Source organism: Stenella coeruleoalba, assembly GCF_951394435.1.
Source record: "Stenella coeruleoalba genome assembly, chromosome: 19".
In the NCBI taxonomy this organism is placed as follows: Eukaryota; Metazoa; Chordata; class Mammalia; order Artiodactyla; family Delphinidae; genus Stenella; species Stenella coeruleoalba.
Window position 1 is genome coordinate 31,628,817 of NC_137165.1, and position 21,463 is coordinate 31,650,279.

At 38.4% G+C, this 21,463-nt stretch overlaps 1 protein-coding gene and 1 pseudogene across 9 annotated transcripts in view; one reads left to right on the plus strand and one right to left on the minus strand.

Annotated features, from left to right (window-relative positions):
• The window catches only part of TRIM37 (tripartite motif containing 37), a 155,670-nt gene that overhangs the window by 38,280 nt on the left and 95,927 nt on the right, over positions 1 to 21,463 (minus strand). For 6 of the 8 annotated variants that reach the window (XM_079906086.1, XM_079906084.1, XM_079906079.1 and 3 more), the window contains 5 exons: positions 15,389 to 15,517; positions 14,857 to 15,046; positions 12,870 to 12,988; positions 3,503 to 3,613; positions 2,102 to 2,180 (listed from right to left, as the gene is read on the minus strand). In XM_079906086.1, coding sequence (XP_079762212.1) covers positions 2,102 to 2,180; positions 3,503 to 3,613; positions 12,870 to 12,988; positions 14,857 to 15,046; positions 15,389 to 15,517 — 628 coding nt within the window. Of the gene's footprint in view, positions 1 to 913; positions 2,181 to 3,502; positions 3,614 to 12,869; positions 12,989 to 14,856; positions 15,047 to 15,388; positions 15,518 to 21,463 lie in introns of those variants that run through there. The other 2 variants (XM_079906080.1, XM_079906085.1) reach the window with 2 other exon arrangements.
• On the plus strand, positions 15,882 to 16,865 carry LOC307177360 (palmitoyl-protein thioesterase 1-like; annotated as a pseudogene). The gene is made up of 2 exons: positions 15,882 to 15,943; positions 15,986 to 16,865. The product of its transcript is annotated as a palmitoyl-protein thioesterase 1-like (transcript).

Below are 21,463 nucleotides of genomic sequence, written 5' to 3' on the forward strand. Positions count from 1 at the left end.
TGCTGGTGGTGGTGGTGTGATGAATTGGGAGATTGGGATTGATATGTATACACTGATGTGTATGAAACGGGTGACTAATAAGAACCTGCTGTATAAAAAAATAAAATAAAATTCAAAAATTCAAAAAAAAAAGTTATTGTCTAGATTAATGACCCAAAAGAATCTCACGATTAAATCACTTGTGCTAAAAACTCTTACAAGTAAATTTCCCCAAATGAACAGTCTATTCTCTGGCTTCTCTTAGTTCTTAACCACAGTGGTTTTCCATATTTTGAAAATAAGTTATAAAGGTACACTGGAAAGCACTCAGTTCTATATCATGTACAGGTCAAGAAACAGCTACACAATAGTGAGAGTTCCAAAGCAGAGTCAATCACTCTTGTCTTTATGAATTCTGATAAGCCTTAATTAAAAAATAAACCTCTACAAAATCAGTTCTTACAATGATTTGCTCAACACTAAAGGTGCAAAATTCTTACATTATAGTTTTACCCATTACAATGTAGCACAGAAATAAGTTTGATTTAGAATATGATCTCATCAAGATGTAATGAACATAAATACATTTCCAGCTAATAGAAAATGAAATGTGAAGAACTTACCAGTAATGTTTCAGAGCATTGCACAATAAGATACCTAATAACTATACGACAGCAAGCCAATGCTATCATGGCAGTAAGCAAATGCTAAATTTTAACTTCTCATGTGATTATACTACTTAAATATTTCCAACTAATTTAAGGAGAAGAAGTAACCACACATTACACATTATGGAGATCATAAATAAGTCTTCCAACTTCCCCATGCATCTACTTACAGCTCAACAGGCTCTATTATACACAGGCAATAGGAATAGGAAAAAGGGGGGCTTCCTGCTCCACTTTTAATAAATTGCAGAGGCATAACATTTTCTCAGCATCATTTTATTAACAAAAAGTGCCAACTGTTTTGAAGAAAAGCAAACCATGAATCACACAGCATTCGGCAAGACACTAGACATGGAAAGGGGAACAATATTCATTAAGTAAAAAATAAGCAGATGAGATGCCTCTCACGTGTATATATTCATGCTTTTTCAATAGTCTCTTAGTCAACTTTCAGTGTAATTTTCACAAATAGCATAGCAGCTCAAAAACAAATGCAAGAGCACAATGATATAGTTTGGCAATTATTTTGGACTAATTCTGAGTATGAAAGTAAACTTTATACCACAGTTTCATGTAAGCCACAGTACAATATATAAGAATCTTTAAATGTATTGACACTGAAATCAATGTCCAACTAATGAAAATAAAGGAGAAAACAGGGTTTTAAAATACCCGTTACATTATAATTGTTTAGTAAGAAGCAGAAAAAACGAAATAATTTTAAATGTTCTTACATGTGTTCATACGACCAGAAACATAACCAATCCATATTAACTTAATTCATTTAAAATTACATTTGTAAAGGTCACACAAAAGAAAGCTTAGGTGTCATTAATTAGTGTGCCTGCACTTGAACAAACAAGAAAAGATAAATAAATTAACCTCAGTCAGTCAACATATTCCAAAGAGGAGATTCAGTCTAGTGTTACTTCAGTTATCCACATAAAGTGTCTACAGGGAAGAATCTACACATTAGTAATATTTCTGCTCACTAATCTACAGGCACTAGTGAAACTATAAACTATAATTAAAACCCAAAATATAAAGGTGGTCATTTAAACACAACTGAGTGTCTAGCCAAGACAGAAGAGCACCGATGCTGAGCAGGTTACTGAGTGCATGCACTGTCTCCAGGTACGTTTCCTGGCAGTTAATTGCCCTTCTGTTACAGTAGACAAACTGCCTTTTATGAATATACTATTTACTAAATTAATTGAGGCTACACTGTTATTTTATTACATTACACAGAATTCTTCCCACACAACTTTTTCCTGTGTACTAATGTCTTACACTAGAATTGTGCTACTTTCTAAAGTTTCAGAATTACTATTTCAAGTAGAGATGATGAAAAAAATAAGACCAAATCTGATTATCTGACTGTTGACAAGTTTGAGCACCAACTACAGCAAAATTCAAGGTAGCTTGCAAGTCAGTTTTCTTGATTTGAAAATTACCTTCCACTGCTTTCATCAGTATTGAAGCTGAGATCTTCAGGGCCTATTTGTTCACCATCAGGAAAACTGGAACGTGTATCTAGGAGAAAAAAAAGAGTTAACATTTTTAAAAGACCAATATTTTCTTTTCCTTATCTCGAAACGATCTTACCAAGTGTGTTATTTAAGTGATAAAGATGTGCTGGGTTGTGAACAAATCTCTATTTTTAGAGAATTTTTGATCTGAGTCAAGTGTAACAAACACAAAGGGAAAAAAAATAAAGGAGAAAAAACCAAAATGTGTAATAGACGCCCACAATTAGAAGATGAAAGGCATTGCCTGACTTTGTCGCCCTGGGGACACTATGGGAGCAGCTAAAGAAGGGAATAGGAAACGATGACGATGTACACTCTAAAGACTGATTTTGTAAATATAAAATGTATTTCAAAGCCAATTAAACTGCGCATGCAAATATCACTACAAAAACTCATCGGCACTCAAGATAACTTGCCTGAAATTTGGCTGCTGCTTCTATAAGCAGAGAAGATTGCTAAGAGTACCTTAATACCTAAAAAATCATCAAGTGACTGAGTCTGTACTAAAAAAGACACTAGAATATCAGAGAAATATGTAAAATATAAAGCCGACAATTAGCATAAGCCTGACAATGCTGTTATTCCAGGAACTCTTACAGAGGAATGCTCAGATTGATCGTTAAGGTCTCTGGATAAAATATTAACAATGGGGGATGGATGTTAGATTTATTGTGGTGATCATTTTGCATTGTATATATATATCAAATCATTATGCTGTACACCTAAAATAAAACAAAACAAAATACTAACAATGGGTTTCTCTCAGTGAGTTTTTTCCTAAGACTTTTTTAGGAGGAAGTGGTAATAAAATCAATGATTCCATAATCAGCATGCATTTCTAAGAAGTCAGAAAGAGTTATCTTTAAAAAAGTTCCCTTATTAGCTAGGCTACAAATATCTCTGAAAAGAAAAAAAAAAAAATCTGAAACCTCCCCAGGGGCTGGCAACATTTTCTACAAAGGAGCAGATAGTAAATATTTAGGCACTGCAGGCCACAAGTGTTCTCCATGGAAAATTCTTTTTTGTTTGGCTTTTTTTTTTTTCTTCCATTCTCAGGTCATGGGCTGTACCAAAGCAGGTTGCCAACACTTGCTCCACCCAGTAAGTAGCACGTATTAGGTGGTGTCTGACCGCCTACCAAATTTTTTCAGTACGCGCACCATTTAGCTTATCCCACAGAATGTCGTCTCACAAATGACAATAATTTAAAAAAAGAAAAAGCAGCAGAAGCAGCAAAGCAGAAGAAGCAGAAGCAGAAAGAGAACAAAGGAAGCAGCAGAAGAGATGGTTTAATTAATCCCCATGAAATGACGTCATGGGTTGCACCTTCATCCGGCAGCCGTGCCATGAAGGAGTCGCTAAATCTGCCCAAGCTGGCGCGCTCCTCCTGCTCCTCGTCCTCAGCGTCACATTCAATATCACTGTCGCTACTCATTCCTGGCAGGAAAGAAGCAGAGAACATGTTTCTGACAAGTAACCACTGCAAGAAAAAGGCAATCTCCCTATCATACATTGAGATTCCTAGTGAATTTTACACTGAATGCCAAGAAAACAGAAGATATCAAGCAAACAAAACAAAGAAAAAAGTAACTACACAAACCTAAGTTCTCTTTAGTTATTTAGAGCAGTATTTATTTTCGTCCTCAAAAATTAAAACTGCCCTTTCCACAGTACCTGAAAAGTTAGAATTTGAAGCCAGTATTAATTTCATTATACTGAGAACACTTTTTCCAAGGCAAACATAGGTTTTTTTCCCCCCTAAAGAGTCATAAGAGATAACAGCTCTTTTAATCTTGATTCAACAGTTTCTAGCCTAAAACATATATAAATATAAACACTCATAAATACAAATACATATTTACACTTATATTTAGCTGTGTGTATAAAAAAATTCCAGTAATTTTAGCAATAAATGAGTTACTATCCCATTTGGGCCTCCAATTTTGTTTTTTGCATATGAGTAGGTTCTTAAAAGAAAAGTTCTATAGAATTTTTATAGTACAGAAAGTACTTCTGTTTCAACAAAACAGTGATCAAGAAAATCTGAAAATATTTCTGCTACAAACCCTTATAAATGCTAGATAAAATATAAACTTAAAAATTTTAATGAACAGCTATATTTAAAAGAACGAATGGAAATCCATAGGTATAGAGACAAAACGGATATGGAAAACTAGTGGGGTAGATGCAGTTGCCCCAGAGAGCTTGATGCAGAAGTCTTTAATACTCTGTTGGGGATAGGAAAAAAACCTCTGGATCCACCATAGAAAGGGAGTTGAAAGTGAGACTAAAACTGCACTCCCTGCAAAACGCTAAAACTCTTACTGAAAGAATAAACTAAATAATTCTGTCTACTGTCACAGGAAGACAGCAGGGAATTTTGTCTTGTTTCTGGGCTCAGCTCACCTCAGAATTCAAACTAAGGCCTGTGTGCATCATTTAAGTTTGGGATTAAGGTTGAGGTTCAAATCTTAGGAAAGTAACATAAAAACTGGTCAGGAGCTAGTGTGATCCGAATAAAGCAATTTATTCCTCTAGAGGGAAGGTTCTAGGTAAGATGAAGCAAGCATACTCCACCCCATCTTTCCCACTGAATGCAGCTATAAAACCTGGACAGAATGCATGAAGTGGCTACTTGAGGATTCTGAAAAGTAAACAGGGACAGGCATATTGGAGTAGACAAGAATTTGAAGTACCAACAAATTGGCAGATTTAAACAAGACCCAGAGTCTCACAAAATCATATTAAAAATGTCCAGGATACAATCCAAAATTGCTTCACTGTATGAAAAACCAGGTAAAGACAAGAACGAACATCAGTGCTGAGATGACAGAGATAATGTTGAAATTATCTAACACAGACTAAAGCAGATATAAAAATGCTCATGAATAGTCTTGAAACATATTTAAAAGACCTCTGTGGTGGGAAGCTTCCACAATCCAGGTCACAACAATTATAGTGGCGGGGGGTGGGGGGGATGATTCTCACAAGGGGTAGAAAAAGTCTCAAAAAGTTATGTTCCAATCAAAATTTACAAACAAGGCAGACAATCTACTTGAAGTAAGAGTCAGCAGATATACAAATAGAAGGACAATACCACGAATTTTTTCACAAAATAGAGTACAAAATTCTGTTTAATGTGGAAAAGGACAGATTTTTTTTTAATTACTAGACTTTTCAGATATAGTCATTAAAATTAAACTATTAATAGATGAATTTAGGCAAGGTTGAAAAACTTAAAGACAGAACTGAGAAAATTAACCAGAGTTTTTAAGAACAATGAGATTGCCATTATAAAAAAAAGGTTAAGAAACACAGGGATAAAAAAGGAATGGTTCAAACTGTGTCAACTAGACAGCCATAAAGACAGCAAAGGAGAGACAATATATTAAGAGAAAATGGCCAAGAATTCTCCATAATTAATGAAAAACATTCTGAATTGAATGGAAATAAAAGTACAACATATCAAAAGTTTGGGGATGTGGCTATAGCAGTGCTTAAAGATAAAGTTACAGCATCAAATGCTTATATTAGAAGAGAAAAAGGCCTCAAAGTAATGGTCTAAGCATTTACTTTAAGAAACTAGAAAAAAAAGAGTAAATAAACTTGGGTAAAAGGAAATAAAGAACAGAAATTAAATTAGCAGGAAAACAAAAGAAAAAGAAATCACTGAAACAAGAGTTGTTTGAAAACGCCAATAAAACTGAAAAGCTTCTAGGCAGACCAAGACAAAAGAGAGTAAAAAAAAAAGGAATAAAAGAGGGGACATCACTAGAGATTCTACAGACATTAAAAGGGTAATAAGGGAACAGTATAAAAAACTTTATGCTCTTGAAATCAAGAACACTGATGAAATGGACAAATTCTTTGATAGACACAAACTACCAAAATTCATTCAGGTAAAAATAACCTGAATAGGTATTTTAAGTATTAAAGAAACAGAATTTGTAGCTTAAAAAACTATCAACAGGGACTTCCCTGGGACTTCCCAGGTGGCGCAGTGGTTAAGAATTGGCCTGCCAACGCAGGGGACAGGTTTGTGCCCTGGTCCGGGAACATCCCACATGCCGTGGAGCAACTAAGCCCGTGCGCCACAACTACTGAGCCTACGCTCTAGAGCCCGTGAGCCACAACTACTGAAGCCCGTGCGCCTAGAGCCCGTAATCTGCAACAAAAGAAGCCACTGCAATGAGAAGCCCATGCACCACAACGAAGAGTAGCCCCCGCTCGCCACAACTAGAGAGAAAGACCGCTCGCAGCAACGAAGACCCAACGCAGCCAAAAATAAATAAATAAATTTTAAGGGGGGAAAAAAAAAAAGATCAACAAAGAAAACTGTAGCCCCAGATGGCTTTACTGGTGAATTCCTTCTCTTCTGTTTTCAATAAGAGTTTGTGTAGTACTACTTCTCCCTTAAATATTTTGAAGATAGGCTGGATGTGTGGACGTTTCTGAAATTTCCTTACTAAGCAAAGGAAAAAACTTTCCTGCTCTCAAGAGTCAAGAGTGATACTTAACTGTTAAGAGAATAAACCAGCTACTTGCATGAAGCACCACCTCCACCTTCTGGCCCTTCATGGAACTGCTGCTGAAAACTCAAACCCACATGAGTTACTCAAATTCTAGGCACAAATTTGACCTCTTCGTACTAGTGTTTCTGAACTCCTGACATATATTAACCTCCAGGATTCACAAACGAGGAACTGGAATTCTCAGGAATTCCCCAAATCTCAAGTTATTCTTTAAACACTTACAATATTTTTCAAACTCTAATAAAGTTATATATCTTTTAAAATTTTTGGTTAGTTTGTAGTATTTACAAGAACTGTAGCCTACAGTGAATATTCAAATACTGGAAAATGCTGTGAACACTACTGGGTAATAGTTGAATAATGTACACTTAGAACTCTTAGTAAGGTTTATAGCACTACATGGAATCACATCAAAAATGCCAATATGGGGGGGCTTCCCTGGTGGCTCGGTGGGTGGGAGTCCGCCTGCCGATGCAGGGGGCGCGGGTTCGTGCCCCGGTCCGGGAGGATCCCGCCTGCCGCCGGGCGGGTGGGCCCGTGGGCCGTGGCCGCTGGGCCTGCGCGTCCGGAGCCTGTGCTCCGCGGCGGGAGGGGCCGCAGCGGTGAGAGGCCCGCGTACCGCAAAAAAAAAAAAAAAAAAAAAAAAAAAAGCCAATATGGGGACTTCCCTGCTGGCGCAGTGGTTAAGAATCCGCCTGCCAATGCAGGGAACACGGGTTCGAGCCCTGGTCCGGGAAGATCCCACATTCCGTGGAGCAACTAAGCCCGTGCACAACTACTGAGCCTGCGCTCTAGAGCCCGCTCGCCACAACTACTGAAGCCCGTGCGCCTAGAGTCCGTGCTCCGCAACAAGAGAAGCCACCGCAATGAGAAGCACGTGCACGAAGAGTAGTCCCCGCTCGCCACAACTAGAGAAAGCCCGTGCGCTGCAATGAAGACCAAACGTAGCCAAAAATAAATCTATTTTAAAAAATGCCAATATGAGGAATTCTTTTGCTTTTGAAACTTCCTATTTCTTGGAGCACCGCTCACAGGATTCCTGTATAGTATAGTATAGACTCATTAATATTTACATAGCAGCAGACAGGGCCATGAACACATACTTATAAAATGGCAACAGCTACAGCCAGGGCTGATTTGACTGCAACTGCTTCTTTTCAAGGTGCTCCCATTGATCTTAACCTTTGATTCTACGTACCAGCATTTCCAGTTTATACTTTCAACTTGCCATTAGTGGATTCTTCCAAAGCAGTCATGTTTCTCTGTTTTTTTCTGTTTTGTTTTGTTTTTAATTCATTTTTTGGCCACATCATGCAGTGTGTGGGATCTTAGTTCCCCGACCAGGGACTGTTCCTGTGCCCCATGCAGTGAACACGTGGAGTCTTAACCACTGGACCGCCAGGAAGTCCCCATGTTTCTGTGTTGACTGTTAAGATTAACAGGAGAACTAGAATAATTTTTTCTGGTTTTCTGATTTCTTGACCTACTTTTCTTAGGATTCAGAAAAACATGCATTTCCCAAGAAGTGTTGGAAACAAATTCCTGCATGAAAACACTACTTGTTTTTTTATCAAGTCCTAAGATCTGAAGTTCCCTAGCTCTGTGAATGTAATGAGAAAAATAATTGGTCTCTTGACCTCTAGCTTAATAGTTGACCTATGGGGTCACCAGGTCCTGTACAACTCATTGACATCAGTGAGAGCAAGTAAACACAACATAAGGTCAAATACTTTCATTTTTTGGAAATGAAAGTAGCTACTGTCAAGTAACAGGTCACAAGCTATTTGCTATGTGCCTTGCCCCATACACTGCAATGTCTACCCACTGCATTAAGGTTAAAGCAAACTAGTGATATTTCACCAACTATAAGAAATTTGAATACAGGACCTTTCTTAATCTCACCAGAAGGTGTCAACAAGTTTTCACAAAACTGGCTGTCAATGATAATTATTGTAAGATACCATTAAATGGAAGATGCTTCAGCGATGTTCATGTGGGGGAAAAAAACCCCAAAATCAACCCTGCATCTTAAAGTAAAATGTGAAATAAGGTATTTCTATATCAATCACCTACCATATTTTTTGAGTATCCACTATATGCTCAGTAGTCCAAAGCTAACTTATGAGTTATAACGCCCTTATTCAGGGGTGCTCAAACTTCAGCTGCTTGGAAAATACATTAACCACCTGGTAGACCAAACACTAATGCTTCACTTGCCTTCCTCCTTTCCAGCAGAACCTCAATGTTGTTCAGTCGTCTTCCCTTCTCCAAGTGGCCACGTGGAATGGATCAGGGAGGGGAACCAAATGTTCAGACTTTGCCAAGTTTCCTTTTTTTTTCACTACTGATTAATGAGATGTGCTCTCATTGATAAACATTGATAAACAGAGACATATAAAATGAAATAATCCTCCCCTACTCCCAGAATGTTTTTCTGACTCCATATAAAGTTTGGAGCTGTAGCAACCACCTTGCCATCCTGAAGGGAGCTAAGCCAACTCACTTAGAATGGCAGAGCAAAAGATGGGGGGACGGGGCTGGTGGGAGGAAATGAGTTCTTGATGACATTAAGCAGGTAAATTTTCCAACCTTGAAACTGCCCTACCAGAGTTAGGTGAGACTTCTTGTTAATACAAGACAGTAAATCTTCCTATTGCTTAAACCAGCTGATTGGGTTTTTGTAACTTATGTCTTCATTGATACACCAAAAGGGATCAGCAATGCTGGAGCATCAGACTTGTGTACTGCTCTTAGATAGGGTGCCAGTAAGGTTTGCAATAGGCATGCCATGGCTTTCCCTGGGATGGGTGACACCCCTGACTTAATTGAAAAGGACTGTGCTAATTCAGAAGTCAATCGCATAGTCTCCAGTTTTAGAAAGAACAAGGAAGAGACCGGTCTACCTAAGGAATTCTGTAGGTATCAATTGGGGTAGGGGGTGTGTGAGAAGGAAATCAAGATTTTTGCAATGCAGCCATTAACTAGGAGATTAACACAAGGTTGTCCCATATGATCCCAGTTAGAAAGGAAAAGGCCTGTTGATGACTGTCAAGTCTAAGAAAAGTCACTTTTTATTGACTCTCAGGAACATTTAAGAGACCACTTTAGTTGTCCCAAATTCCCAACTAGTAAACACAAAGAATTTTAAAGTTTTAAAAACTTTAAAACTGGAAACTTTAAAAAAAATTTTAAAGTTTCTTCAAACAGCCTGGCAGTAGGGAGGGAGGAAGAGGAGAGGAAAGAGGCACCAATTTACAGTGACCTACCACAGAAAATTTTCTTTTAGGCATTCTGCTTAAGAATGAAGAGGCTCGTTATTCCTAAGCACAGATGTAAGACAACCCCACTCAACTTTTCACCAAGGCTTACCGGTGCGAAAAGTAAAGGTTTTCTTGAGAACTGGCTCCTGCTGATGATAGAATATACCCACAGCAGTAAGGCAGGCCCCATTCTCCTCTCACAAAGCAAATTTCAAAAGGCACAGAGCTCCTTTAGTTTACCTATTCCCCTCTTCCAGCCTTATCAATTAGTCTCCTCACTGCCTATCCTGGGACTCTAGTGGTAAATAAGCTGTTTAGATACCAACAAATTGCAATAGTGGACTTCCCTGGCACTACTGATTTGCATGTTTACAGTAACTTTTCTTATTGAGTTCTAGGTGCTTTGCATCACTACAACACTCCTTACATAAGAAAAAATGTGTTACTGAGTAACACTGACAGCACTAAATCTCAGATTCAAAGACTTGAAAGTGCAGAGCAGATCCTAAATGTGGCCAAGCAAATGCCTTTCTCCAGTTTAGGATAAGCTGTTGACGATTAGCTTTAAAAAAAGAAATGGAACTAATGTCAAAACTTAGGGGTTTTTTTTTGGTGCTAACTAGCTATTTACATAGAAAAACTGCTGAGAAAATGTGAATTTATGAGATGAAGGCTGAAATTTAAAAGTCCAAGTTTAATTTAACATTCTTCTTTTACCAGTCTTCCTGTCCCCAGAGTTCCACACCCCATTCCCAGTCCCCAACTCAGTTAGAGTAGGAATTTTAAAACATAATTTTATTATTTCACTCCTTGCTTATATTCCATTCAAAGGACAAAGTCCAAATTCTAGCTAGACATACAGTATAATTCCTCATGATCTGACCTCTGCCTCCACTCTGGCCTCATCTTTCACCAGTCTTCACAACTCATACTAACTCATACTCATCCCTTAGGATGATCTTTCCAAGTGTGGACTAGGTTGGTAGAGAGGTGACAGTTAAGAGCATCGGCTCTGTGACTTTGAGTAAGGTAACTTACATCTCTAGGCCTCAGCCTACTCACCTGTAAAATCAATATAATAAAGTAACCATGTAGGTCTGTACTGAGAAAACATAATACTGGTAAAGTCTTTAGCAGTCTTAATACCTAATGAGGGCTTGCAAATATTATCTATTATTTTTATTATTACATACCTGTTAGTTGAGCTCCCTATATACCCCATCACAGCACTCATCATTCCATATCATAATTGGCTATTAACTGGTCTCTAACACCTGTTGTTTGGTTTTCAATTGCTCTCCCTGCTCCCTTCCCACCACCACCAACACATACCCAGCATACTTGAGGACACCTTGCTCCCATCTGTAACTATGACCCACTCTGGCAAGTGATTCTTAAGGAGTTGTCACCCCTGGTTTGAGTTTTCAACTCAACCAGTGGTTCTCAACTGGGGATGATTTTGCCTCCCGGGGGCATTTGGCAATGTCTTGAGACACTTTTGGTTACTGTAATTCAGAGGAGGTACTACTGGCACCTAGTGGTTAAAAGCCAAGAATGCTGCTAAACATTCTACAGTGCACAGGGCAGGCCCCTAATACAAAGAATCACCTGGCCCAAAATGTCAATGGCACCAAGGTAGAGAAACCCTGAACTAAACAGTAGGTTCAGGAATTACTTTATCACCAGCATCAAAACAATGCCAGACACATTAGAAGCATTTCACAAATGGTGCATAAACAGAAGGAGCCTACAATTCCAGCACATGCTAAAACAATTTAAGCCACTACAATCTATAATCAGTATGTATAAATACATGGAAACTAGCTAAGCCCTACTAGCTAATCCTTATAGGTCCTTTCTATAAAGATCAATCATAATATATTTTTCCTGTTGTTTTAACAATCAACACTTCACTTTGAAAATCCTTTCCATTTAATTTCTACTGAAATAATGCTGCCCACCACAGGAGCACCAACTAAGATGGAAGACCAAAATGTTTAGTGTTCTTTAACTGAAAAGCCTGAAAATGCCACCACCCACACACACTCACAGAGCAGTCAGAGGTAGACGCTGGCACCTTTTATATATGCTTTGAGCTACAATTCATCAATCGTTGAAATTCAAATAAGTGCAGAGGTGGTAGGTGGCAGAGTTTCACTAAGAAATGAAAAATCTCAGTGTCAAATATCATTAATAAAGTTGACATGCTTTTCTGCTAACATATAAAGGACAAGCAAGGGCAACACACATAGCCTTGTTTCAAGCACCTTCTGTTAACTCAAAATTACAAAAAAGTCTTCTACACTTTCAGATAAAGAATAATGGACCTGGAAGAACACGTAGACAAATACTAGAAATGTAACTGAGAATGAACTGGCAGAGTAGAAGTCAGTTACCATAAAGGATTTTTTAAATGGTTAAAGTTTGGAATCCTTCTAAAAGAGCAAAGTAATCTATAAACATTAATCAAGACTGACTTTAAAAGACAAGGTACTTAACATTTAATATTCTAATTAGTTGTCTGGGGGCATGTTTTTCCTGTAAGACACTGAACATATCCAATTTAATCTTTTCATATCTAGCAAAACTTCAATGCCTATCATGTAGGTAGCATAACACATTTTTAATGAATGAGCAAATGAAGTATCTGCAGACTTTCTCCCTGTAAATGCCTGTTCTAGTAAGATGTCCTTTTATGTAGTCGATTATCCATTTTGCCTTCCATTGTGCTTAATGTCCTAGTAAATCAAACTCAGAGGCACAACAAATGCTGTTTTCAGATCAAGCATGTCAGATAGTAGATAACATCTCAGTAACTGTTTTATTAAACCAACCACTCCCGACCACCACCAAAAAAAGATTATTTCGCCTCCCGCCAACTATGACTTTACCATTCCTTACCTTCCTCTGGGGCAACTGAAGCTCCTTCAGGTAGTATAGGTTGTAATTCCCCAGTTTCAGAATTATTTTCCAAATCAGTCATTTGCATTCCTTCCAGACGACCTCCTTTAACACTAGTCCTCAAAGAGGGAGAAAATAACCTGATATTCTTGTATAACTAGTCACTGATACAATAATCTAGATTTTTTTCCTGTCCAGAAACTGAGCAAACTAAGTAGGGTATAGGGCACTGGTGTTTAATACTAAATTTCAAGTTTTACTTTTAAAAGATTCACTAGAAGACTCACAATGAAAGGTTATAAAGTGGTAGATTGCATCAACGTCAATATCCTCGTTGTGATAATATGTCAGCGTTTTGCAAAATGTTATAATTAGGGGAAACTGGATAAGGTACACAGGCTCCCTCTATTCTTTCTTATAATTGCATGTGAATCTACAATTATCTCAATAAGAATTCCAATTTAAAAATAAATATAAGTCCTTAATAACATGTTCTCACCAATATGGAAAGACTTTTGAGGTATACTGAGTGAGAAAACAAGGTGCACCTTTCGTATTAAAAAAGCTATATGGTCACTTAAATATTGCTTAAATATGCGTGAAAGCCGAGAAGACAGCATATACAAAAAATTAAAAACAGCAGGAATGTGTGTGGGCAGAAGGTTGGAAAACAAAGCAGATGGGAGACAAAGATGGGGAAATTTTAACTTAATATTCTTTTTTTTAACTTCCATTTTTGAACCATTTATTACTAGCATTTAAAATTTTTGCTTATACTACCTTAAGGCAAGGAAAAAAAACACAAGCTGGAAAACACCACATGACCCAGGTTGGCAGTGTAATTAACTGTAAAATGAGGGTTATAGCTATGAGCTTTACACATTTATACAGGATTTTACAATCTAGAAAAAAGTGCACATTCGTACACATTTAATCTTTATGACTAAAGGCAGATATAAATCTCCATAACAAAATATAAAAACTAGTTGCAGCTTCATCTTGAAAGGAACATGTATAAAACCAGGCTAGGAAATGCGAAGGACCAGACAATCTCCAATGATTGTAACACCCTTCCACTGCTTAAACTTGAGCTAGAACAGAAAACAGCCACCAGCTGTCCTATTAGATTTGGTAATTATCCAGATCTTAAAACTCTATACAATTAAGTAAACTTAAGGGATATTAATCTTTCTCTAAATTTAATTCAAAGTTCTTTTCAAAGCCTCCAAGGTAGAATTATTCCATTGTTTAAAATTAGAAATGTATTTAATATGCATATAATAGATCAGCAAATGGATATTAATGGCTCATCTAGCACATTCACAGACAATACATTCCATAATCACTCTCTTTTAAATGGATGGAAGTTTAATTGACAATGTCGACTGGGTGACATGACTGGGATTTATGTTTGGGTGACATGACTGGGATTTGAGTTTATGTTTCCTGGGAGAGAGATAAAGGTACTGATGACCACATATATATATCCTTTTGGGAAATTCCAACTATGTGTTTTGAGGACACTTTCATAAAAGGGAAAAAAAAGGTGAGATGAAAGCAGAAAAGCAGTTTTAAAATAAAATCGCCAGAAGTGCTTTGTTCTATACAAAATTCATGTAAAAGACCTATGGGACATAATATAGCATAGCACAAATGTCTTTGAAAAATATGGGACAGATGGAAAAAAAAGTTGACCCAAAAATGTCACAAGGCAGAGGTCACCCAAGGTTATATAACATTATTATCCTAACCAGTGAAAATGAGCTCTAATGTATTCAAACTGAACTTCTGGTACTATCTCATTCTGTGAAGAAAGAAAAAGGTAAGGTCTCTGATGCTTGAAGTTACATTTTAATACAACAAATAAACTGTCTGCTAAAAAATTAACAAACTAGAAGTTTATTATGTTCATTATGTTGTAGACTTAAAGTGCCAAACAAAACTATTAGCTATTATTCCATTACATAAAAAAAAGAACTTAATTTACCCCAAGGTGACCATTTTTCTCCTTTTTTCAATAGTAGGTAAGCCACTGAAAACTGCAACCACAACAGCATCTGAATCCAAAGCTTGACACTGCCGGTCTTCAGATTTTGGCAGAATGTCACCAATACTGCCATGTGTCAAGGCTCGGGGAGAACTGTGCCTGCTCCCAGACTGAGAGCTTCCTGGGGAGCCTACAAAAAATGAAGGGGATATTCAGAAAGAAGGCAAACAAACAAAAAGTTCTCTCTCTAGTTTCCACGTTAGGAGATCTCACTATACATATAGTTTTAAACTGCAGGAAAACTCAAAAACAATTTTAAAATATAACCTAGTCTTTTTGATGCCAACTATTTAATATGCAGTCTAATGGCTGCACTTTCTTACTGATGGGTCTGTTCTGTGTGATCAAGGAACTTTCAAATTGAGTTTCAGCATTTTTGGTGCCTTTAGAGGTCTAAAGCTATACCATCAGATCAATTTCGAGTAACAGACATCTACCCACCAAGATCACATTCTAAACTCTCCATACTTACCCTCAGACAGAGTTTGACAGTCTCCCTTTGAACGGCTATTTTCCCCAGAGTCTACTGCTCTTCGAAGTGACAGACTACCTGCTATACTGGACCGAGCTGGCTTGGGTGAATTACTCTTCTTATTTGTGGCTGTAAAGACATTTTAAAATATTTCTGATTATGATAAAATAGCACAAAACTTATTACCTAGGAAGTCAGAGAAAGATTTAATCTTATCATCCATGAAAGGTATTCCCATCTACTGTGTCCAAAAATAAACAGAACACTCTGGTCCCAACTGGTTTATTTGGGGTTTTATGCCAAAGGTATTCCTATTTTGCTGCTTGTGGAACAGTCTCAACTTAACAAAAGTAGAAAATTATCAGTGAACTCCAAAAGGAGAATCGTACCAGACATGAACTCTAATCTCAGTTTAATTAAACTAAGTATTAACAACAGAACAATAACCACCAAAACACTTGGAAACTGTAGAATATTACTGGATTAAAAAGAAATGAACGCTAAATTAGAAACAAGCCACAATTATAATACTTCAAGATGTTTGTGGCTAAAACAGTAATTAGAGGAAAATGTATAGCCTTAAAATGAATTAATTAGGGCTCTCACTTTCCTGCCGGGGTCCTGCACTTCCCCGGTGCTGGGGCATCTTGACCTGCCAGCGCCACTGCCCCTGGTGATCTGGCATGGGATGGGAGACAGCTGTTGTAATCCCTTAAGCACGGGCACTATTAAACAAATGGTTGAGAAGAAAATACCTGGAATTTACGTCTTATCTTTAGAGATTGGGAAGATCCTGGTAGAGGATGTGGAGAACAGCTTCTTTTTGAATGTCAACTCCCAAGTAAAAATGGTGTGTCAGATTCTTGCTAAGGATCCTAAATTGCAGCAAGGCTACAATGCTATGGGATTCTCCTAGGGAGGCCAATTTCTGAGGGCAGTGGCTCAGAGATGCTCCTATGATCAATCTCATCTCAGTTGAGGGACAACATCAAGGTGTTTTTGGACTCCCTCACTGCCCAGGAGAGAGCTCTCACATCTGTGACTTGATCAGAAAAACAGTGAATGCTGGAGCTTACAACAAAGCTATACAAGAACGCCTGGTGCAAGCAGAATATTGGCACGACCCCATAAAGAAGGACATAGCAACCACAGCATCTTCTTGGCAGATACTAATCAGGAGAGAGGTGTCAATGAGTCCTACAAGAAAAACCTGATGGCCCTGAAGAAGTTTGTGGTGGTGAAATTCCTCAATGATTCCACTGTGGACCCCGTGGATTCTGAGTGGTTTGGATTTTACAGAAGTGGCCAAGCCAAGGAAATCATTCCCTTACAGGAGAGCACCCTGTACACACAGGACCCCCTGGGGCTAAAGGCAATGGACAACGCAGGACAGCTGGTGTTCCTGGCTCTCGAAGGGGACCATCTTCAACGGTCTGAAGCATGGTTTTATGCCCACATCATACCCTTCCTTGAGTGAAACCGTTGTAGTTTGCACCAGAGCTCAGGAAACCCCTCACGCTTCCAAACCAGTTCCCTCCATGGCCAAGCCTGAGCTCAGATCCAGCTAGCAACTAATCCTTCTCTTGTCACCATCTAACATGCCCTGCTTGGAAAGACCCAAGATTGGAATCTTATCCTTTGCCTCATCCTATCAGCATATGATGTTGAATGCAAGTTTAATTAGCTAAATAACCATGGAGATTGCTTTACAACTCTTTGATGTGGTCACACTGTTTTAGGAATTAGGAGTTTGCTGCAGGTCAGTGGCAGAACTGTGCCCAGGCCCGGAAGAGACTGAACAAAGTAAACCAATGAGACAGAGTCTAAGGCAGATGCCTTTCTCAGGAAAATCTAGCCACATCTCAAACCAAGAGGCCAGTACCCAGGCCTGAGGTATTCACATAAATGCTTTCTCAGTTGTGCTGGTGGAGATTTGACCAGTGCTTGGAAAAGTATTGCTTGGATGATGTGTCCACATTATTTCTTGAGGCTGTCCTCCTCTCTGTGAGTGTGCTGCTTTTTGTGGTGTTTTAGCTATTATTAGACAAATTCCGGCAGCCCACCATCTTGCCTTGGTAGCACTTTTTTGTCTCCTCAGGTAGTGATGAATTAGTTGCTCTGTCACAAAAGCAGGGAAATAGCAGCCAAGGATTGCTTAAGGGAGGAAGTGTACCTATTGCTTAGCTTACACGGGGAGGGGGAGGTTTAAAGAAAAATGTAAAATGAAAAAGGAGGAGGTAGCTGGCTCTTTCCATTCCATCCTTGATGAACCTGTCCTTTCTAAATATGACTTGTGGTCCGGATTCTAGAGTCACTCTATTGCTGGCATTAGCAAAGAATGGGAGGAAAAATGTGAAGAGATCAGGCTTTCTAACTTCCGGCTCAAAAACCTGAGATTACTGCACACTTCAAACTACTTCTGCTGTGTTCTGTGAAAAAAAGATTGTTTGCTCAAAAAGCTTAGGGAGTATTCCATATCCCTTTTCTCCTCTTGAAGATCAACCCACCTTAGAATATTAAGGACTCTGAGAATTCCTGTTACAGTACAGAACACCAACCTTAATCTACCATTTCCCACACTATTTGAGCGTGGACGTCTTAGCCCCTACTCCTTTATCCCATGAAAACCTAGCAACACTTTTTAGAAGACTGTTCTGCAGAATGCCAGTTTGCGGAAACGGTTAGCTGTACTTGGGGGAAGCACTTTGTTACTGCTGCAAAGTTTACCCTCTGTGATTTTTCTTTCACCTCTCTCAAGACTTTTCAACTAAGAGGATGAAAGGTAAGAAGTGGGGACGTGTGAAAATAATTCTATGAAGTTGTCTAAAATAAAGAGTAGCTTCTTAAAAAAAAAAAAGAATTAGAAAAAACGGAAACTAAATGGCCTAACATGCATAAACTCAAGGAGATGGAAAAATGATAAAAAGAAATAAAAAGAAAGCAGAAGAGATGCATTAAAAGGTGACAGGGCTTCCCTGGTGGCGCAGTGGTTGAGAGTCTGCCTGCCGATGCAGGGGACACGGGTTCGTGCCCCAGTCCGGGAAGATCCCACATGCCGCGGAGCGGCTGGGCCCGTGAGCCATGGCCGCTGAGCCTGCGTGTCCGGAGCCTGTGCTCCACAACGGGAGAGGCCACAGCAGTGAGGGGCCCACGTACCGAAAAAAAAAAAAAAAAAAAAAAAAAAAGGTAATAAACAGGTTCAACAAGGTAGTGGGATATAAGATCAACAATCAACTGACTTTTTATACATCAGCAAAGAACAAGCCGAGAATGAAATTAAGAAAACAATTCCATTTACAATAGCATCAAATAGAATAAAATACTTAGGGAAAAATTTAACAAAGAAATGTTAAGACTTGTATATTTTTGAAAGAAAATAAAGAAAAAAGGAAAAATATTCTGTGTTCATTAACTGGAAGACTTAATATTGTTAACATGGCAATACTCCCAAACTTGATCTACAATACAGATTCAACACAATCTCTATAAAAATTCCAACTGTCTTTTTTTTTTTTTGCAGAAATTGACAAGCTGATCCTAAAATTCATAGAAAAATGCAAAAGATCCAGAATACCCCAAAACACTCTTGTATGGAGGACTCACACTTATGATTTCACAACTTGCCATAAAACTATAGTATCAAGATTGTGGTACTGGTGTAAAGACAGAAGTATAGACCAATGGAACAGAACTGAGAGTCCAGAAATAAACTCTTACATTTATGGTCAATTAATTTTTGACAAGGAGGCCAAGATAATTCAATGGGCAAAGAAAAAGAAAAGATGGACAATAACAAGTGTTGATAAGGATATGGAGAAATTGGAACCCTATATACTGCTGAAGAATGTAAAATGGTGCAGCTGCTTTGGAAACAGTATGGCTGTGCCTCAAAAAGTTAAACATAGTTCTCATACAATCCAGCAATTCCACTCCTAAGCATATACTTAAATAAAAACATATGTCCCCACAAAAAACTGTACATGAATGTTCATAGCATCATTATTCATAATAGCTAAAAAGTGGGGGAAAAAAATCCAAGCCCTCATCAACTGATGAGTAGATCAAACAAAAAGTGGTACCCACATACAATGAAGTATCATTCAGCCATAAAAAGGAATGAAATAATACATGCTACATTACAGATGGCCCTTGAACACATTATGCTAAGCCAGAGAAGCCAGATACAAAAGGCTTCATATTGTGTGATTCCATTTATATGAAAAGTCCAGAAGCAAATCCACATAGACAAAATAGATTAGCAGTCATCAGGGGGATAGGGGGAAGGGGAAGATGGGGAATAACAACTCATGGGTATGGAGTTTACAGCAAGAGTGAAAGCAGCTCTTCTGTCCCTTTCCTGTTAGCCCATTTCTGTTCCCCTCTAACCTTAAAAGAACCTAATTATAGGAATGAGATCACTAGGCAATTTAACCCAACTCTTGACTTTTGCTCTCCTGAATGCACACCATGCCTTGTTGATTCTTTTCCTAGAAAAAAAGAAGTAAGAATGAAGAATTTAGCAGTTTAAAAAAATGACTAGCTTTCTACTCCCAACAGCCCCCCTAAGCAATCCTGCTTGGGATCACTTGGGCAAGATAACATCTGAAGGGAGAGCCAGCCAATGTGCACACAAACTGGAGAATGATGCAGAATCCAACCTCCTGCCTCGATGATTCACTGAGGTTCCCCCCCACCCCCCCACCCCATTTTTCCCCTTAAAAACTGTCATGGCTGGGCTTCCCTGGTGGCGCAGTGGTTGAGAGTCCACCTGCCGATGCAGGGGATGCAGGTTCGTGCCCCGGTCTGGGAAGATCCCACATGCCGCGGAGCGGCTGGGCCCATGAGCCATGGCCGCTGAGCCTGCGCGTCCGGAGCCTGTGCTCCGCAACGGGAGAGGCCACAGCAGTGGGAAGCCCGCGTACCGCAAAAAAAAAACAAAAAAAAAACAAACAAAAAAAACTGTCATGGCTAAGCATGATCTTCGCAGTTGGCTTCTGGACACAAGTCTACCGTCCCCCCAGACTGCCGGCTTTTCTGATTAAAGCACCTTTCCTTTCTACTGACACTTGCCTCTCAAATTATTGGCTTTGGAGCAGCAAGCAGCCGAACCTAAGTTTGGTAATAAGAGGAGGGATGAAAATGTCCTAGACTTAGATAATGGTGACTGTCACACAATTTTGTAAATATACTAAAAACTGCTGAATTGTACATCTGGGGAAAAAAGGTGCTGTGAGAAAAAATTATGACCAATTTCTCCACTGCAAAGTATACATAAACTATTGGTTAAGGGAAAAAAATGAAGAAGTGATGCATTAACAGAAACAAAGGCAGAAATTAACATAAGAAAAAGAAGACAGTAGATGAAATAAATCTAAGAACTAGGTCTTTGAAGACATGAATAAAATGGACAAGCCTCTAGCAAGTCAAATCAAGGGAAAAAATAAAACACAAATAAGCAATGATATAACTGAAAAAGTTAATATCCCATATGCAGAGGAAGTTTCTAAAATTTAAGGGAACAAATGACTTTATACCAATACATTTATCTAATAAAATTAATTTTCTAGGAAAATTAATTATGAAAACTGATTTAAGAAGCAGCAGAAATATGAGACCAATAAACACACAGAAATGAAAAAGGCTGTTAAAGTTTTATCCCTGAAAGAACCACTAGATAGCTTTATGGATGAGTTTCATTACACTTTTAACGAGCAGATAACATGTTAAAATAATTTTACAGCATAGAAAAGGACAAAAGCTTCTGAATTTATCCTACGAGATTGGCATAAATTTGGAACTCAGATGTGTTAAGGATAGTATAATGAAACTATAGCTCAATTTTACTTATTGACTACATAGTCAAGAATCCTGAGTATTAGCTAGGACTTCCCTGGCAGTCCAGTGGTTAAGACTCCACACTTCCACTGCAGGGGGTGCAAGTTCGATCCCTGGTAGGGGGAACTAAAATCCCGTATGCTGCGCAGCCAAAAAAAAAAAAGAATCCTAAGTATTAGCAAACTAAAAACAGCCAGTACAGTTAACCCTTGAAGAATAGGGGATTAGGGACGCCAACCC